Genomic DNA, 20,452 nt, shown 5'->3' with positions numbered 1-20,452 from the left:
GCAGGTGGTTGGTGGTAAGCAGGCAGCTGGTGGGGGAGTCCTGCCATGGTCAGCCCAGCTTCAAGTCCAGCATCAGGGCATTCTGGCAAAAGGCAAAGGGGTAGGAGAGCAATGACCAGGGACCACCTAGGCCCAGGGATGGAATGGAACTGGGCCCCTTGTCAGGAAATGGAAACCAGGGTGGTGTTTAAGCAAAGGTTGAAGTAGACTTGCCTTGTGACCCTGGAGAGGTCACTTCACCTCTCTTACCCTCAATTTTCTCAACTGTTAAGTGAGGACAAGCACCCCCACCTCCCAGAGCAGAGAGATCAGATAAGAAAAAATGTACATTTACCACTCCAAGCTCAAAGGCTGGCATGCAATACAAAGGTAATATTTATTCAGCACTTACTATGTGCCTGTAGGTAAATGATATTAGTGAAGCATAATAACAGCTCTATGAGGACAATATCTGTATTATCATCTCCATTTTATGCACCAGAAAATGGAGACACAGACAGAGGTGAAGTAATTGGCCCGAGATGGCAGAACAAGAGAGTAGCAGAGTCCAGGTATCCTTCTATGGAATCCCTGGTCAAGGAGCGTTCTAGGTTCTGAGGGGCAGGATTATACTGATGGCCACCTGCCCTCCCAGGCTCTACCCGTTCCAGTTTGAGAGAGGTAGGCTCTTGCTCATCACTCATTGGCTGACAGTGTTGATTGACATGAGCTCCCCCAGCCCCTCCTCTCACCTCTACTATGTCCAGCTCAGCCAGGTTGTAATTCATGGCCAGAAAGTCCGGGAGTGGGAGCCCCACTTGAAGCACATCTGAGAAATAGAGTAAGAGTCATATCAGCCTGACTGCTGTGCAATTGATTAAGGAGTGGCAGCCTGGGGTAGGGATAGTGGGAAATAGTGCAGTGATTGATTCATGATGCCTGCCAGCTGTACAAGCAAAGAGTTAATAAGCCTGATTTGCAATGTATTTACATCCCAGGTCAAGATGTGGGGTTATGATATGGGGTCAAGTGTCAGAGCCCAAATTGTGGGAGAGGCATTTGTCTTCAGACAGGTGACATTAAGACTATATTCACTTCAAAGATCCAGCAATTATCTTCCACTCCCTTTTAGCTTCCCCCATCTGGGCCCAGTGATAGGGCTTCGAGACCACCCAGGTGGCATCCCTTATTGCTTAAAGTGCTTCTTGGCACCATGGTCAAAGCCTTTTGGAACCCTCACCATTGACAACTGGGATGTAGGCTTCTTCGAGATAGCTGGTGATGAAGCCAGTTAATTCCTTCTCCTGGAAAGAAGAAAGAGAAAGCATCCACATTCCATTCAGTCCAATACCATTCAACAGATCTTTTCAGCCCTCTCTGTCTAGGCCTGGGGACCACAGAAGTGAATATTAGACATCAAATGGTTTGTCCAGCTGGCATCAAAACTGGGCCTGGCCTTGGCTCTGTTTGGACTGTAGACCCGTGTCCTTCACCTCTGCTTAGTACCTATGACATGTGGGGCTTTGGGCCATGGTGCAGGAACAGGAAAACTCATGAGACAAGAAGTGGCTCTGTGGACCCCACTCCTGGTCCTACAGAAACTCAGTAGCTTTGATGAGTCACTCACTTACCACCACTCTACAGCTGAGTTTCCCCATCTTTGAAAGTGAACTATAATCGCACCTGCTCCCAGGGTTTCCATGAGGATTAAAAGAGCTTGGATAAAGCACATGATCGCAGAGTAAGTGGTGGTGGTGTTGGCACCTCATGGGGTCAGGTTCTGTGTTGGGCCCTGAGGCTACAGAGACAATAAAAATAACAGCTTGGCCAACCAAGGCCAACCCAGGCTGCCACTGTTCATGACAATGTTTTTAAAACCAATCCAGGGAGATATCCAGATTCTATCCAGAAAAGGAAACAGGGATTCAGAGAGGCTAAGGGACTTTCCTAAGCTCACACGGCAAGTCAGGTGCGCCACACCTCACGGTGGCCTTGCTCTGTTCATCTGCCTCCATTTCAGGGCCTCGGCCCTGTAGTTCCGAGGGAGAATAGGCCCGGTCTTGTCCTCACGCCGGACAGGCAAGAGCACTTGGGACACTTACATTGAAGTTGCCAATCGATGAGGACTTCTGGGACAAGCTCAGTAATCTGTGGGGGAGTGGGGAAGCAAGCCAGGCAGGGAGGGGAAAGAACGGTCAGAGCCAGTGGCCCTGGCGCTGGAGAAGGGGGTCCCAAGCACCCCAACGCCTCCCTGATGCAGGAGTCCCCTCTACAGCCTTCAGATCAGGTGCTCCTGAGTCTGCTTGCCTGCTACCTGTGATGGGACACTCACTACCTTTCGTTACAGCACATGATTTCTCAAAGCTCAAACCACTAGACTGGTCCTGACTCTTCCCTCTGGGACCCCCATTTGTGTCTATTGCTCCTGCCCAAGGCCAGCTATGCAGAGGTTTACAGCCCAACTGGGCAGTCTCAGATCCTTGCAGGACACAGAACAGGAGCCCTTCCCCCAGCCCCGTCCCTGTACAGCCTCCAGGAGGCACTAACATATGTTGCCACCAGAACAGGCCAGTGATGGCCATCTGGTGGCTCTGCTCATCTATTCTCTATTCCAGTAACACATCCTCCATTTTCCACTCTGATTCCCAGTCATTCAGATGGGCTAAACCCAAAGTCCCTCTGGTGAGTCTATGACCCAGAAGCTGCCTGAGAATTTAGTCAACAAAGTGGGTAGCAAAGTCAAGAGGAAGAAGGAGATAGATTCTCAAGGAGTTCATTTGTGTGCCTGGATCCAACCACACCTGAAGGCAGAGCTACCCCTAAAGTTAGGCCGGGTGTGGTGGCTCATGCCTGTAATCCCAGCACTTTGGGAGGCCGAGGTGGGTGGATCATGAGGTCAGAAAATCCAGACCATCCTGGCTAACAGGGTGAAATCCCATCTCTACTAAAAATACAAAAAATTAGCCAGGCGTGGTGGCGGGCGCCTGTAGTCTCAGCTACTCTGGAGGTTGAGGCAGGAGAATGGCATGAACCCGGGAGGCGGAGCTTGCAGTGAGCCAAGACTGCGCCACTGCACTCCAGCCTGGGCAACAGAGCGAGACTCTGTCTCAAAAAAAAAAAAAAAAAAAAGAACTACCCCTAAAGTTTTCAATTATATGAGCCAAGGATTCCCTTTGGGGCTTAAGCCAGTTAAAGTTGGAATTTTCTCTCTTGCAATGGAAAGAATCCTGACATAATTAATCCTGATGTGATTCATTATTAAGGCAAGTACAAGAATTAATAGGGACTGAATGTTAAGCTAAGTTGTTTGTAGTACCCTCCTCCCAAAGTGTAAGAATGAAATAGGATGATGAATATAATGTATGCAGCCAGTGCCTCACATATAGAGAGAGCTCCATAAATAAATGTTAGCTGCTATTAGTATAAGGAAAGGCTTCGTGGAGGAGGTGGCATTTGAGCTGGACCCTGACTCTCAGGTGAATGGCATGGGTAAAGGCTTATTAATGGAAAAGGGGGCATGGGCCCATGACCAGATTCACTGTAAAAGAGCCTGGGGGAAGAGTGAGGGTAGACGTGGAAGAACTTGAGAAGGGCCTTGAGTACCAGGCTAAGATTTGAGAAAAGATTATGCAGACAATGAGGAGCCATTGAGGGTTCTAGAGCAGGAAAAGTAGCTAGAGCAGCCTGGTAGTTGGGGGCGTGCTGGGTGGATCAGCTCGGTAGTGTGGGGTGTGCTAGAGCAGAAGGCCAAATGTGAAGGTAACAGGGATGCCAGCATGGGGCAGCAGGGTCGTACCTGTCCAAAGAAGTGGCCATCTGCAGCTGGTTCTCATGCACTGAGTACTGGACTTTCAGATTGAAGTGCTGGCATGGTGGGGAGGAAGCAGGGAGAAGGCAGTGGGTTCTCCACCATCAGGGCTGGCAAAGCCAGAGACCACCACCCTCCCAGCACCACCACCATTGCCAAGACAAAGCAGGGGATCTTCTCTCTGCCCATCCTCGGGAACTGAACCCAGCCATCTCCCTGTAGCGCCAGCCCAGGCTTCTCATCCCTCCTTGTCCTGAGCCAGGGCAGCGTCCCCCAAAATACCTGGCACTGTCAGTAGGTCCCTGCACACATCATACTATTGATCCAGGCCTTTGCACATGCTGGAACCTCTGCCTGGGGTGTCCTCTGTCCCCAGTCTCCCTGGTAAGACTCTCTGTCCCCAACCCTTCTCTGGCAAGCTCCTGCTCAACCTTCAAAACATAGCTCAGCTATCACCTCCTCTTGGAAGCCCTTTGTGATTTCCCCAAATTGGATTTGGGAATCTCCCTAGGCACCCATAGTCCCTTCAGTGCACCCTTCACTGCCTTTGTAGTTGCTGAAGAATGTTGGAGGGAGGAAAGAGAAAGGAAGGACTAAGCCACTGACCCTCCATTTTCTGGGCTTTCCAGCCATTCAAAGGTTCAGTGGCAGAGCCAAGGATCAGACATAATCAAGATTAACTGATCCCTCTGATCCATGACTTGGCTGTCAACTAAAAATCCCATCCTCCAGCCTTGAATATCCAAGAGATTGGGAATAAATGGGGAAGGGAACGATTTCCCTCACCACTTCTAGGAGAAAGAGGGACATTGGAGCCTTGCCCCGCCACCGAGCTGCGAACATCTCCAGGGTGCTGTGGAGGTGCAGCAGGCTCTTGCCTGTCTTCATAGTGACCTTGGGAGGCTTCTTTATCTTGATCTGGGTCGTCAAGGGCTTTGACTTGGGATAAGCTACAGCCACCTACAGAAACCAGAACACTTCACTCAGGGCCAGTCCTTAGACTGGTGGCTTCAGTTGAAATAAGGGGTCCCTCAAGACATAGGTGATTTCTATGTTGGACACAGGAAGTACAACATGCAAAGGCCAGGATGTGTCTATCAGGAAATAAAAGAAACAAAATACAGAATTTGGCTATTCTCTATTGGACAGAAAGTACAATGCACAAAAGTAGAGCTGTTTTCTATGTTGGACCCAAAAAGTACTTTATAAAGAAGAAAAGATGTTTCAGCATTGGACAAGGAATATGTGGCATGAAAAGCTGTCTCCCAAGTCCCACTGCAGGACAGACTGGAGGACAATAGGGCAGAACAGGGTGCAGTGGTGATGGGGAGGTGGGGCACTCACTTCAGGAATGAATCGAGCCAGTGTCTCAGTGGTTTGTGGGGGCAGCTCACCAATCTACAGAATAAAAGTCAAGGTTAGGGTTGCTGGAGTCCTCCCTGGCCCATCCTAACAAACATCTCCACTGACTTAATAAGGTGTACCCTTTGAGGCTCCCTTCATCACAATACTTAACGCTCTGAGTTTAACTAAATATTGTGCCTTCTGGGCAGCCCAGGTGATGACTTACACATTTCAATGCTCATAACTCTTAGCACAAGGTCAAATGCTAAGAAAATGTTGTTGGATGAAAAAGCAGGAAGATAGATGGGAGAATAGGTAGATGTGATGGGTAAAGGGGATGGGTAGACATATTTGGAGATGAATAGACAGATGGATGTGGAAATGGATAAACAGAGGAGTGGGTAAATGGGTGGGAGGATGATGAATGGATGGATGGGTAGGTGGAAATCTAGGAAGAATACATGGATGGATGATGTGTGGATGGAAAGATGGGTGGGTGGATGAATGAAAGGAATGGTGGATAGGAGGATGAGTGGACGGGAAGACGGTGGAGTAGAATGATAAATGGATGGGAAAATAGATGAATGGACTGATGTATGGGAGGATGGATGGAAAGGTACATGGATGAATGGTAAACAGATGGTTGGGAAGATGAATGGATAGATCAGTGGGGAATGAATGGACATGTGGGTGGATGGTTGGATGGATGGATGGCTGAATGAGTGGATGAGTAGGAGGATGGATAAAGGAAAGTTGGGTGGATGTAGTGGTGTTTGGGTGGTACATGGCAGGTGCATACATTCATTCATTCAACAGTATCAGACTTTGTAGTAGGTGTTATGTGGATGATATGAAGGGATGGATGGATGCTAGTTGGAAGGATAGAACCTAGGGTATGATGAATACATGACAGCTAGAAAGATGAGTGGGTGGGTGTTGCTTGGATAAAAGGAAGGTGGATGGATGGCCAAGACATTAGAGATGTAGGTTGATAAATTGTTGGTTGTACGGACTGATGGATGTGCAGATGAGTAGATGGTAGTTACATGGACAGAGGGATGGTGGATAGTGAGATGAACTGCTGAGAGAAACTCAAATCGGTCCCGCATCTTCCAGTCCTAGTGTTGCCCACAAGGCCAGGATAATTTTCATGATAGAAAAACTAGGCAGGGACTGCATTGTAACGGACAGAGGCAGATGGAAATGGGGAACTGGACAGCTCACCATTGTATCCTGGACATTCACATGAAACGACTTCTGCAGAAGGGCAAGCTCTGCAGAGAGGAAGGTGGCTGGGAGCAGCAGCTGCGACGAGCCTTTGGCATAACCCTCAGGGAACGCGAGGGCCTCCCCGGCATCAGCAAGCTTGATGGTTTTGCCCTTTTGCTGCTGCACCACAGGCTATGGGGCAGCAGGAGGGAGACACTCAGCCTTGGCCGAGAGGGATGTTGGCCAGGAGTGTCTCAGTCCTCCAAGCAAATGGGGCTCCAGCCAAACCCAAAGTCAGCAAATCATTAAATCTTATTAAGAGAACCACAATGGGCTACAGTGGGCCAAACCTCCCAGTGTACAGGTGGGTAGACTGAAGCCTGGGAGGATAAGGGAGTCAGTCACTAAACCACGGGCACTTTCTCCTAGCACTGCTTTAGTAGCCTCAGTTGCTCTGAGTGGTTGGAGGCTTCATTTATTCAGAACATGATTTCTGCCTTGTTCTCAAGAGAAAGAGACAGGCGGAAATCGACACGGGGCGTGTAAGAATCCTGCTGGAGGAAGACTTCACAGGGAGGTGACATCTTGGCATTTTACTTCATGTTCCTGGAAGATGCATCTCACCTCTTCGCCTGGAGCTCTGGAGATCTGGGTGAGGGCCCAACTCTGACACCAACTCACTGCAGGACCCTAGCCCAGCCCTAGCCTCCCCCAAGGTCTCAATGTTCCCATCCGTAAAATGGCAGGATACAACTGGGTGAGGGTGAGGTGAGAGCGGTGGGGAATGCTGTGCCAAAGATCTCAGGAGGCCAGGTAATGGAGCTGGTGAGGGATGTGGGGTCTCTTCCCTGCCTTGTGCTGTCTTGCTGTGTGGCCTTGGGTAGGTCACTGCTCCTGCCTGTGCCTGGACCTCCTTAGCCATTCACTGGTGACAATATTTGCTTCACTCACTAGGAGAAGCAAACAGCCTAGCGGGGATCATGAGTGTGAAGTCAGCAGCCCCAGAAGCCAGCTGGGGCACTGAAGGTTCACGTTTAGAGCAGAAAGAGGGAGAGGCCCAGGGTCCACAAACACCCACATGACATTGGCCTCCATGGCTTGAGGGGCCTCCCTCCCTCCACAGCCCTAGTCCAGCCACCTGTCCTGGCAGAAGCAGCACCCACTACCCAGACCAGTGAGACCAGTGAGCCTGAGACCCCAGCTCCCAGGTGGCCCTAGGCGCTTACACTGAAGTCCAGTTGGATGTAGCTGGCTGTGGTGGCTGGTGTGGACATCAGAACATATTTGACAGTGCCCATCTGGCCCACGGGCATGGGGTCTGTGTGAAAAGGAGGTTCCACTCAAAGAGGCACCAACCCCAGGAACAGCCCAGAGACGCTGGCACCAGCCAGCTGCTACCTGCACCTGGTCCTCCACGTGACTCAAGGCAAATTCCTTAGCACTTCTGGGCCTCTGTAACTTCATCTGTAGAATAGAGGCCATGGTTCCTGGCCTGGAAAATCACATCACTCAGCCAGCACAGAGCTTGAGAGTTCACCAAAGGCCATCACTGCTTGGACCTTGCAACAGACTGGCATGGTCAGGATTATCAGCTCTATTTCACAGCTAAGCAAACCGAGGCTGAGAAGAGTGAAGTGACTTTTCCCATTCCACACTGCTGGGGACATGAATGAGTTTTCTTCAGTTCCAGTCACTGAGGTTTCCTCTCTCCTGCTTTGGGACCCAAAATGGGACCCCAAAATAATGAAGGCAGTATATCCCCTCAGCAAAGGCGATTCAGGCATTACTACCATTGGGATTACTACATAGGCACGAGGCTTGTGGACGAGCAAAGAAGGGCTGCTGTCTTTGGAGTCTTGTGGGGTTCGGGATGCAATATTGAATGGGGAGATGAGAGAAAAGGAACCCAGATTCCCTGGGGACTTCAGGCTTCCCATCGGGACAGTGGGGGGATGAACATCATGACCTCAAGCCTCCTCTAGTCCCAAGGCTGGGCTGGAAGCAGGCACTAGGATGGGGAATGGGACATCAAAGTCCATCTATCCTGATATCCCTAGGTAGGGGCAAGGTGTGGGTAGGGCTACACCCACCACTGAGGTTGGTCCACTTCCTGTTCACATACACCAGGACTGCATCAATGGCGGGACACATCTGGAAGCAGAGAAGGCACTGGGCTGAGAGGGTCCCTGCATGGAGAGCCTCCACACAGCTGAATGGTACACCACGGGCCATCCCAAGAGCCCTGGTGGGACAGGGACTGGGGAGAAAACTGAGGTCCCAAGTCCCACAGAAAGTAAATGGCAGAGCTCGGACTAGAGTCCAGATCTGTTGACCAAATCAAAGTCTGCAAAAATTAGCCGGGACTCTTTCCCTGGGACTGGACATCAAAGCACGGTTGGCAAGCTGTGCATGCAGGCTATCATTTTCTCCTCCTCTGTTCATGGCAGACATCACTAGATGATTGTGGAACTTTCTTCCACCGAGCCAGCCACAGTCTTAGAACCCTTCCCAGCCACTATCAGCCAATCAGGGTCAGCACCCAACATGAAATGCATTTGCCAGCCCTGGCCTAAGCAGTCCCAGCAACGAGGGGTGGAGGCTTTCTCTGGGTTACTCACCAGCCCAGGGAGGACTTTGTGCAGAGTGCTGTCCAGGAACTTGTTGACCATCTTGGGGAGCATGCTAGATGGACACAGGCACCGAGGATAGGTGGGCAGGTGCACCAGTGCAGGAATTTAGGCACAGGACATGAAGGGGCATGGTTAAGGAGGTTCCATGGCTCAGGAAGTGATATGCTGGGGGGTATAGCAATATGGACCGGCCTTCCTCCCCAGCCACAAAGCCCCTCACTTGCTAGGCAGGTTAGTCTTCACATTGACCAGGATGACCTCACAGCCCTCACTCTTGAACACGGGGATGCCTGTCTCCTCATCCCGCAGAAGCCGGTTGGTGGCTGTGATGTTCAGGGCCACGATGATCTCCACGTTCCCTCCCATGAAGCTGGAGGACAGAGCAGGAGGGCACCATGGGCATCTCTGCCATGGTGTCCGCTCTCCCTGCCTTCTCTTTGCTCACAATCTGAGCAGCTGAGAGGGGGAAAGGGTAGGAGACCACCCCTACAAGACAGAAAAGGGGATGGGACCTGCCCCAGGTGAAACAACCAGCTTTTCTCCCTCCCTCGTTTTGGTGAACCCCTACACACCCTTTAAAATCTGCTTTGCTGTCATTGCCTCCCCATAACCTTTTCTGACCATCCCCCACCACTGTTCAATGCTTCCTCTGTCCTAGACCAGTCACTCAGTCTGTGATTGTGCTTAGGTCTGGTTCCTGACAAAGGTAGGGACCAAGTCTACATCATCCCAGATTACAACACTCAGATGGTACACAGTAGGCACTCAATAAATGTGCATGTAAGGATGAGACAGGAAGGCCGTTCTCCTCCCCACTGCCCCTCCCCTGCCACACTCACCTCTTGCCAGTGATGGTCATGCCTGTGGACACACATTGGAAGATGCCCACTCCAGGTACAAAGTTCAGTGTGATGACGGGCAGCTGGACATCCTTCACCTTCAAACTGGGAAGGGACAGGCAGCCACACCAATAAGATCTGAGCAGGCAAGACCCAGGACCTCCACCCACTTCACCACTTTACTGGGAAGACTTTCGATAACCCCAGCCCCCTATCCCATGTCATGGGGGTAAGCATGACTCATGGGGCCATTATGAAATGCAAACAAAAGGCTGGACATGAATCAATTTGTATATAGAAAGCACTCATTATATGGGAGGTGGGACACATGGCTGACTCTGTGTGACCTTGGGCTGTGTCATTTCCTTATGTGGGCCTCAATTTCCCCATCAACAAAATGGGAGGCTTGCTTAGATCAGGGTTTCTCAAAAGTGGCACTATCCACAGTTTGGGCAGGATAATTCTTTGTCATGAGGCTGATTTGTGCATTATTGGATGTCTAATGGCATCTCTGACCTCAGCCCACTAGATGCCAGTAGCATTCCCCCAGTCCCTGCAACTTGTGACAATGAAAAATGTCTCTGGACATTGCCAAATGTCTTCTTGGAGGCAAAATCACCCCTGTTTGAGAATCACCAGTTGAGATCCAGGGTAACAAAAGATGTGGCACACATACCCCCACTTGCCCATCCTGAGCTCTTGGCAGACACTGCTAGTTGATCACAGTCCTAGTTCCTGCCAAGTGCAGACAGTGCCTCAGAGCCCTCCCAAGTGCATCGTTTCAGGCAGCCCCTACTGATCAATCTCATGTGGCACTGGCAGAGGAACCAGTTTCCTCTTGTCATTAGATGATTGTTGATGCCTTTCCAGCTCTACCATTTGAGGATGTTTTCATTTAATTTCACGTACATTCAGTGAGCTCATGTTGCATGCAGAGTTGAAATTTGACTTTCCAACCTCATTTCCTCCTCAAAATGACCCTGCTCACTACAAAGCAGAAATTGTCCCCAGTGAATGGCTGAGGAGGTCCAGGCACAGGCAGGAGCAGTGACCTACCCAAGGCCACACAGCAAGACAGCACAAGGCAGGGAAGAGACCCCACATCCCTCGCCAGCTCCATTACCTGGCCTGCTAAGATCTTGGGCACAGCATTCCCCACCACCCTCTGCCCTAACCACCACCCTTCAGCTCCCCTCCCCCACTCACTTGGTGATGCCCTTGATAGGTTTCATCCCTGGCTGTTTCTTGCCTGCCTCGGCTGCCATCTTCTCCAGGATATGACTCTCATCCATGGCGCTCTGGACCTCTGGAGTGGAGACACTTAGTTGGAGAGATTTTCCCTGGGCCAATCACTCAGGTATCCCAGGCCACTCACAGTCACTGTGCCCCACCCTGGGCTGGACGATGGCAGAGACCCAGAGATGAGTCCCACAGCGCCCCAGCCTAATGGGGGAAGATGGAGTCACCAGCAATGACAGTAACAAGCTGTAGGAGCCGCACGAGGGTTTAGGCAGGAAGAGAAGAGCTGGGGAAGGCTTCCAGGAGGAGGTGACAGATCAGTTGGTACTTGAAAGGGGAATAGTAATTTTCAGCAGGAAGCAAAGGGATAAAAGATATCAGTCTGGGCAGAGGGCACAGCAAGTGCAAAGGTGGGTGGGAGAAAAGGTGGCAGAGTTGGGGGAAGAGGATAGATTCAGCATGGCTGGAGGGTGAGGACAGACACGACAGAGAAACTGGAGCAGTTTGCAGGGGGCATGTAGTGAAGCTCTTGAACCCTAGGGTACTGACTTTATCCTGTGGACCAGCCACTCCCAAGCCTAGGTGATTAGGGGACTCCTCTGGGGACTTGAATGCAGACTTTGGGCCTGAAGCAGAGAAATTCTAATTCCCCAAACCTAGAGGACCCAACCCCAAGTAACACCCCACCAGAAACACCTCCATTATGGTCACAAGCTAATTCCAGAGAGGGCACAAACACTGAGTTGCTAGAACAGTCATTAGCCTTTTGTACCTGGATGTGACTCGGTTTCCCTTGTGCTAGTGGAGTGGGGGATGGAGGTGGAAAACACATTTTATTAAGGTCTCCTCCAAGAGATTATTCTATCCTGCTAGGGACAGACTGGTCACCCTATCTTACATTTCTTTACATTTCACCTTTACAGATGAGCAAACAGCAACACAGGGAGGCCAAGTAACTTGCCTGAGGTCACACAGCAAGTTGTTGCTGGGATTTGACCCTTGTCTGTCACTCCCACAGCCCACTTGTGGCTAAAACCCCTGCCATCAGGGCCAAGGAGAGACTCCAAAGGAGCAGGATTTTCAGCTCTGCCTCTAACTTGCAGGAGGAGCATGGGAAAATCATCCCATTTTCTCTGGTCCTTGGTTTCTCCCCTCTGTAAAGTGGGAGAATAATAATAACACTTGCTTATAAGTTTACTTGGAGCTCATGGGATGCTCCAGGATGTGCAACCAAGAGCAGTGACTACCTACCACCTACCCCAAGCACAGCCTCCCAGCCGCACGCCCGGGCCCACAAGCTCACCGCGGTTCATGATGTCCATGCCCAACCGCAGCAGTGCCCCAGGGTCAGCTCGCGTGCCAGTCAGCAGGCTGCAGAGTGCCAGGCACAGGATCCGCAGCATGGCACCACCTGTGCCAAGGGGCCTGAATTGGGTGCAGCCCACCAGACCCTGGTCCCCTTGGGGACCTTCTGTCTCAGAGCAGATTGAGCCCCCTGGATGTTTCTGGGGTCCGAGAGCCTTTAGACTCCAGCCAGTTCAGCAAACATGAGCACTGCCCTCTTCCAAGGGATTGAGGAACCCCCAGATTAAACACAGGGCCTCCAGCCACCCCCAGGTAGCTCATTTCCCTCTGTAAGCCTCAGTTTCCCCATGGACATGGTGTGTTCTGACCAGCCTGCAAGATGGGGTTGGAGGAAGGTTCAACTGCAGTTTTTCATGGGTTCAAGGACGGCTGAATGCTGGAGCCACAGAGAGAATTCCAGACTTTCCTTGAGCCCCACACTGCATTGTGGGAGTGGGGAGCCCTGTGTCCCCACCTTGACCCTACAGCCAGGGTCCCTCCCCACCTCTTCCAGCTCAGCTCACTTCCATGTGGAACTCAGAAAGCTCAACTCTGAGCCCTGAAAGGCCTCCTGAGACATCGCCTCTCCAATAGAGAAACTGAGGCACAGACATTAGGTCTCCTAGCATAAGGACCTCCCACCCCAGACCTTTTCAGGTTCCCAGGAAAGCCCTACCCCACCCCGGGCCCATAGAAATCCTTCCCTCTTACTTACCGAGATCTGAAACTCTTCCAACCAAGGGCCAAGTGTATATTTTAGTTTTGAGCTTTGGCTGAAAAGAATGAAGGCAGGGCCCATGGGAGCAGGGCCAATGTCCAGCCAGAGAGGGGAGGTTCCCACCAGACTCTCTCTTGCTCTCAGCGGGCTAAGTCACTGAGGGCTCACCTAATGCACAAACTAAGATGGGCCCTTACCATGGGCCTGCCTTCCCAGTCCAAGCCAATGCCTGCATTCATTCACTCATTCACTCATTCATTCATTCGGCTCACATCTATTGGGTGTCTTCTCTGTGCCGAGCAGACCGGGCTTGTCTCTTTTATCTCTGTGGCAGAGACAGCCCTGCTCCTCCTAAATCCTAAAGTCTGGCAGGGAACGAGAAGCAATAGGGTGGGATATGGGATAAAGGGGTCAGGGACGGACTCCTTATGGAGGAAACATTTAGGCTGAGACCTGAGGGATGAAAAGGAGCTTAAGTATCGAGAAGCGTTCAAGCCAGTAGTCAATATTCACTAAATGGAAGATATATCTGGGCTTAAAATAATCCACAGTAGCGCTTCTCGACCACTGTGAATGCACAGGTGCGTGCCACGACATGTGCTCATGTCCCTGCACACCCCATGTCAAATCTCTTTAAAAATCATCCCCAAAGGGGCTGTGAAATTCTGAGCCAGGCAACAGAGCTGGGAGGGGCTTGGTGAAGGTCTCCTCCAGCCCCAGCCCCATCTCACAGACGGGGTGACTGAGCCTCACCCCAGTCTCCCGTCCCCAGGCCAGAACTGATGCCAGGTGTTAGGGTCACTCAGGGCAGGGTCTTTTTTTGCCCTTTCAGAATAATAAGTGGCTTCAGGTAACGTGGTCTTGCGGGTGTCTCTGGGACAAATGGCTAATGCTAGGGTTTTGTTTCTGAATGTGCTTGTCCTAAGCTGCCCCTCCCTTTTAGAAAGCCTTCCCTCCATCCATCTATCACTGACTCAACCCTCAAGTCCTAATTTCAGCACTTGCCTCATCTACCAGGAAGCCTTCCTCAACCCCCGACTGCCCTGAGCCTCAAAAATCACAAATTGAACCTGACCGTGCAAATAATCCACCCTACCTGTGATGAGTGTTTCCTGCTACCCCCAACCACCCCCATCCTTTGCTCATGGTTTCCCCCACCAGAAGTCCCTTCCTCCCTCTTTCTGCCTGGCACGTACTCCCACTCCTGGGTGCCCACCTTGGCTCTGAGCTCTTACAAAGCAGAGCCTGGGGTTTCCCTCCCTAGTCTCCCTTCAACCTCAGATGGAGACCAAGGAGATCCATTGGATCTGCTGTCTCCTTGATCTTTCCTTACTCCTACAGCATCGGAAAATTGCAATGCCTAGTGATCACCTGTGAGGTGGGGAGCACTGGATGGGGGTCAGGACATAGATCCAAGCCCTGGTCCTACCACCCATTTACTGTGTGACCTCAGGCAAGTCTCTTCCCCTCTCTGGGCCTCAGTTTTCTCATCTGTAAAATGACAAAGCTGGAAAAGACACTCTCTGGGGAGAATTCCACAGTTGGGGGACTGTCCTTACCTTGCTGAGCTTAGGGAAGTTCTGCAGATGACTGACCCCTGCCTCGTGACCCTGAGCTGAAGAAGCCCTTATATTCAGGAGCCTGATTAGTGGCTTGGAATAATTAAGGGCTTAATAAGGCCCAGATAATTATCTAGAGGCTTGAAGAACAGGAGCCCTATTGCTCACGTGACGTTTCAGTCTGTTCCAATGTAAATAGTATGGAAGACAAGAGTGGCTGGGAATCCTGGTGGCCACATGAGGGCGGGTACCAGGGGCAGGATGTGACTGCCCAAGGGAACATCAGTGCTCACACTGTCCCTTTTCCTAGACCCAGCACCTCCCACAAGTCTGGGCACACAGAGGACATGCATTTGTTTCTTCAAGAAACATTTATTGAGCACCTACTGTGTGCCACGCCTGTGCAGTGAACAGGCAGTTGGGGTTCCCGCCCTGAGAGAGTTCTTGGAGGCCAAACGGGGAGACGGGCACTGTGCAGGTCAACAACCACAAAGCCTATCATTCTCGAGGGAGGCAAGGGTGATGAGAGCCACTAAACCAGAGAGATGGGACAGAGATGAAAGAACAGGGTGATCATCAGAACCTGGAGACCTGTGAGCAAGGGTTGTTGGAGCTGATGCCAGGGGGTGAGCAAAACCAGCTCTGCAATACAGGGGCAAGGTGTTTCAGGCAGGGGCCAGCAAGTGCACAAGGCTTAGGAGATGCTGGCTAAGCCCACTGGGGCTTGTGTCCCCCAAGGTTCATTCACAGGGGACACAAGGAGCTAATGGCCAAGTAAGGTGTCTTCAAAGGGACCCCCTGAAGATGCTACCATGCAGTATCAGGTGGAGGGGTGCTTTCTCTCAAGGTCCAAATCTGGGAGAAATGAAGGCGGAGGTGACTTCAGAGGCACAGGGGGAGCCGGCCACAGACCTGGGACCGGGCCTTGGGGTTTCCAGCCTCTGTTCTGCCCATCATGAGCTTCTTGGGGAGGCTTGGTTCAGAGGCCCCTTGAGGGCTTTTGTGCTTGAGGAACAGTCCCCGGGAGGTTGCTGGGGGCCTGGGGTTTTCCTTTCCCACCCCACACGGACTCCACACGTCCAGGAAGATGGAGGAAGCCACTGTGCTCATGTGCATCTGGGGCCACTGAGGCCAGAGGGGAGTGAGGGCCTGCCCGAGGTCACATGCCGCGGCTGAAGCCAGGCTGGGAAGAGCAAGAGCAGGACCCAGGGTGGCCAGATAGTCTCTACTCTGATCCAGGCCCTGAGGTGCAGGAGCCGGATCCACAGATAGCATCGTCTTATCCCTGCTGACCTGCCCCCAACAGACAGGCAGGCCTTGCATCCTCTCTCACCACCCACAAATCCACCCCAGTGCACCTTGACTGCAGTTGCCTGGCTCTCCCTGCCTCCCACCAGGGCAGAGCATATTTGGGGTGGAGAGCAGAAAGGACATGGGGTGGGTGAAAGAGGAGAAGCCCCTTGAATGGGTTTAGGGACCTGAACACCAGTCCCAGCCACTTCCCTCACAAGCTGTGTGGCCTTGGGCAGCTCCCTCAACCTCTCTGGGCCACTTCTGTTTAATCCTCTTTATGATGGATGAGAGGGTAGAACTCTATACTGCTGACAATAACAGTAGGACCCATTTACTGTGCATTCCCCCTGTACCAGGCATCACGCTAAGTGTTTATTTACACTTACCCATTTAATCCTCAGAACTACCCTATGAGGCAGGCACTTCAGCAATTTTCCCCATTTTATAGCTAGAGAAACTAAGGCTCAGAGAGGTCGAGTCATTTGCCCGAGGTCATACAGCAAGTGAATGGCACAGCTAGGGGTTGAATGTGGATCCAAGGGCTCCAGAGCCCAGGCCAACACCTGCCAAGGCATACTCAACAGGGCTCCTCTCTTCCTCCGGGCCCCAGAATCACCCTGCCTGGCTCCTTATAACGCCCTCCCTACCCCCAGCTCTAAATTCAGCCATGCTTCCAGGACGAGCTGAGGCTCCTTCCTCCAGGGAGCCTTCCCTAGCCTCCTTTCCTCTCTAACTCTCAGATGCTAGAGACTGGGCCAGTCCTGAAGCTCAGTGTCATCTTTTCCCTTCCCCACTGACCCTCTGGGGACCCAACACAGGGGACTCCAAGTCTAGCAGCCCCCACCTGCCTATGAGGATGGGGCTTTCCACATGGCCTGCCCAGGGCTTAGGGTTGAGGCAAGCCTGGGCCAGAGCTCCACCATGTATGTGTGCAAACAGCTCGCTCACCACACAGTTATTATGCATTTGTTGTACGCTGGGCTCTGGGAAGGGTCAGGGAGGTGCGGTGGGGAAGGAAGCCATGGACACCAATAACCATGGTGTGCAATCAAAGGGCAACACAGTGATTGAGGAGGAGGGGTTTGGAGACTGAAACCAGGCAGGTAGGTCACCCCATGCTGTGGCCAGAGGAGACTGCATCTGAGCTGCTGCATGGGGGCAAACAGGCTCCGGTAAAGACATCCCATGTTGGGCAAAGAGCCTAGTGAGGAAATATGCAGGGTAGACATTCAGGGCAAAGAGTGGCCATGCAAGTGGACAAGTGAGAGATTTGCAAAGGCACCTGAACTGGGAAAACACGGTCCTTTTCTCCTCTGCCCCACTGTGTCAGTTAGCAATTTATTACTGCCTCTCAGCTCCAAAAGCACCCTTCAGTGCATGTTCCATGATAAGCAATGGGACTCACTTAAGTATTTCTCCTTTAAAGTGAGCATGATGTCAACCTTTCTTAGGAGAGGGCAGTACAAGACGAAGAGGCTTCCTGCAGTTTCCAATGTGGGTTGGAGATGACTATGTGAGTGTGTGCAGGTGAAGCCTATCCCAGCCATGGGTCCAGAACTCAAACCCTCTGCAAACTTGCAACCTCAACCTGGGGCCAGCCCTTCCAAACAGAAATCAGAACTACTCTCCATGCCCCCACCCATCTGGCCCAACCCCTCTGAAGGCCTCTTGCCCATGCCAGTGCCCAGACTCCTCCATAAGTAGCCCCACGTTACCTCTATCCAGTCACCTGTAGTCCAGAAAGCCACACCCTGAGCTGCTCCATGTGCAAGCCACACCCCAGAGCTCCCCTCTTTCGTCACCCCACGCTGCTTGCACACTGGATTCCCAAGGTCTTAGTTTCCTGTTGTTTGCCCAGCAACTCTAGTAACTCTAGGCCAGCTGAGGCCATCTCCAACCTGGCCACACCAGCCAACATCTGTGCTATCCACTAGGCTGAGCAATGCCTTCTCCAATAAGGCCTGAAGCCCTTCCGAGTTTGTCTTTCCTTGGGTACTCTCCCTCAGCCCTAGAGGACCATATAGAGTTTCCTTATGTCTTGCAGCAACTCTTTTATCATAGTTAATAACTCTTCATATTAAACTTCCCCTGTTTGAGCTCCTGTGTGGTTTCTATCTTCTAACTGGACTCAAACTGCTACACCCATCTGTCCCTCTCAGCAGCCAGAGCCCAGCAGGCACCTAACTGAATGACCAAAGGGTGTCCCTTAGGATGAGGGCAACTCTCTTTGGACAGACCACCATCTTCCTTCTGGGCAAGGAGCTTGACTGAGGCATTTTCATCCCCCCTTCACCTAAAAGAACATATATTATTGAAATAGGTACATCATGGGTACAAACAAAGCCTGGCTGGTTGGAAAAAATGACTGAATAAATGGGCGGACGGATGGATGGATGGATGGATGGACGGACGGATGTACGTATGTATGTATGGATGGATGGATGGATGGATGGATGGATGGATGATGAACAAATGGATGAATGGTTATATGGATTGACGGGTAGTGAGTAGATGGATGGATGGATGATGGACAAATGGATGGATGGTTATATGGATTGATGGGTGGGTGGATGAATGGATAGAAGAATAAATGGATGGATGGTTATATGGAATGATCAGTAGTGAGTAGGTGGATGCATGGATGGATGGATGGATGATGAACAAATGGATGAATAGTTATATGGATTGATGGATAGTGAGTAGACGGATGGATGAATGGATGATGGACAAATGGATGGATGGTTATATGGATTGATGGGTGGGTGGATGGATGGATGGATGAACGAATGGATGGATGGTTATACGGATTGATTGGTAGTGCATAGGTGGATGCATGGGTGAATGGATAGATGATGAACAAATGGATGAATGGTTATATGGATTGATGGGTAGGGAGTAGATGGATGGATGAATGGATGATGGACAAATGGATGGATGGTTATACGGATTGACGGGTGGGTGGATGGATGGATGGATGAACAAATGTATGGATGGTTATATGGATTGATGGGTAGTGAGTAGGTGGATGCATGGGTGGATGGATGGATGATAGATAAATGGATGGATGGTTACATAGATTGATCGGTGGGTGGGTGGATGGATGGATGGGTGAATGAACAAATGGATGGATGGTTATATGGATTGATGGGTGGGTGGATGGATGGATGGATGGATGGATAGATAGATGGATCGCTGGACTGACATATTGAGCTCATAATCTTTTCCTAGGTTATTAACTTCCTTTATGGACTATGGCTCTGTCTTAAGTTTTTTGTCTCTCTCATACTGCAGACCACTCTGAGTGCCTGGGTCTCCCTCCCTCACTTCTAGAGCTCAGCCTATTTTAACCCTCAATAAAAGTAGGATGAATGAATTAATTAACCAAATAACCAAATGAAATATAAGTCACATTGTCCTGAGCAAAATCATGGGGGTGGATTTTCCAACCTGCCCCTTGCCGCTCTCTCAGTACCACCCCCAACCTGTTCTCCACCACCAAGACTCTGAACTTGGTCCAGTACCTTCAATCTCTCATGCTGGAAACTTTAGGAATGAACCTGAACCCTCACAGGAAGAGTGGCTAGGGTCACACCGTGCCAAAGGCTTTGCTTACTGGTGGTAAAAATTGAGGCACCTTTTACTCCTCCCAAAGGAAACATAAACAGAACATAAACCCCATATATCTAGGCAGGAAGGAATCCTATCTCTGGCTAAGAGATTAGCTTATCAGGGGTAGAAAATCACATGGCTTTGACTTGCCAGCATTTACATCCCTTGGTGTTCCTTAGGTCATCTTGTTCTGTGTGATTCACTGGGTGTGAAGGGCATTCAGAGGCTAAAGGGGTTAGACATGTTCAGTGTGACCAGAAGGGCAGAGGCCCAGGAAGCAGATGCTGCCTCCTTAGAACAAAAAACTTGCTCGTAAAACCAAAGATGGAGAAGCTGCCTAGAAGAGCAATGAACTCCGCATCACCTGAAGTTCACGACTCAGGGACAAGGTCCAGCTCTGGGAGCCGGAGAATGGCAGAGGGAACCAGACATCTCATGTCTGGATTGAAGGAAGGTCATGTCACCATCCAGCTCTGAAGCACCGTGCATTCCCCTCCTCAGTGGACCTTAGTCCCCACATCCATAAAATGGAACTCCAGTCTCTGCCTGCCTGATTCATGGGGCTCCTATGAGGTTCTAGTTACAAGATGGGGCAAGCTACCAGGCAAGGGGCACTGTGCCCAAAGTGCCACCATGGTGCTCTAACTTCAGGCTCATCCATGCGGCTCTCCAGGGTCCTCTTTCAAAACAGGAGCTCCCCCAGGCAAAGAGGTGATACAGTCAATGGATGTCATCAATAGAGATGTCATCAACAGAGATGTGGTTATGTCTTCTTCTTCTCCCAGGCAGCGTTGGTGGCTCCAGGGACAGACAGAACCTGGAGACTGCATGTAGGGAACTGGCCTTAGGTACGCAAAGAGTTTGCTGGGCTTGGCTGAAAG

The 20,452-nt window shown here is 51.1% G+C and overlaps 1 protein-coding gene across 1 annotated transcript; it reads right to left on the bottom strand.

Moving 5' to 3' along the window:
* BPIFB6 (BPI fold containing family B member 6) lies at nt 1–12,451 on the bottom strand. Its single transcript, XM_004061994.5, has 15 exons — nt 12,355–12,451; nt 11,016–11,115; nt 9,810–9,914; nt 9,191–9,340; nt 8,959–9,022; nt 8,431–8,491; nt 7,567–7,658; nt 6,356–6,532; nt 5,132–5,185; nt 4,574–4,747; nt 3,776–3,843; nt 2,082–2,127; nt 1,220–1,283; nt 732–808; nt 1–82 (listed from the first exon to the last, which is right to left on the bottom strand). Exons 1-15 carry the CDS (start codon nt 12,449–12,451, stop codon nt 50–52), a joined length of 1,362 nt encoding a protein of 453 aa, XP_004062042.3. The 3' UTR covers nt 1–49.
* Between the last annotated feature and the right edge of the window lie 8,001 nt (nt 12,452–20,452).

Source organism: Gorilla gorilla, chromosome 21 (genome assembly GCF_029281585.2).
Source record: "Gorilla gorilla gorilla isolate KB3781 chromosome 21, NHGRI_mGorGor1-v2.1_pri, whole genome shotgun sequence".
NCBI lineage: Eukaryota > Metazoa > Chordata > Mammalia > Primates > Hominidae > Gorilla > Gorilla gorilla.
The sequence above is the reverse complement of the archived record's forward strand: the minus strand, read 5'-3'. Positions and strand labels throughout refer to the sequence as shown.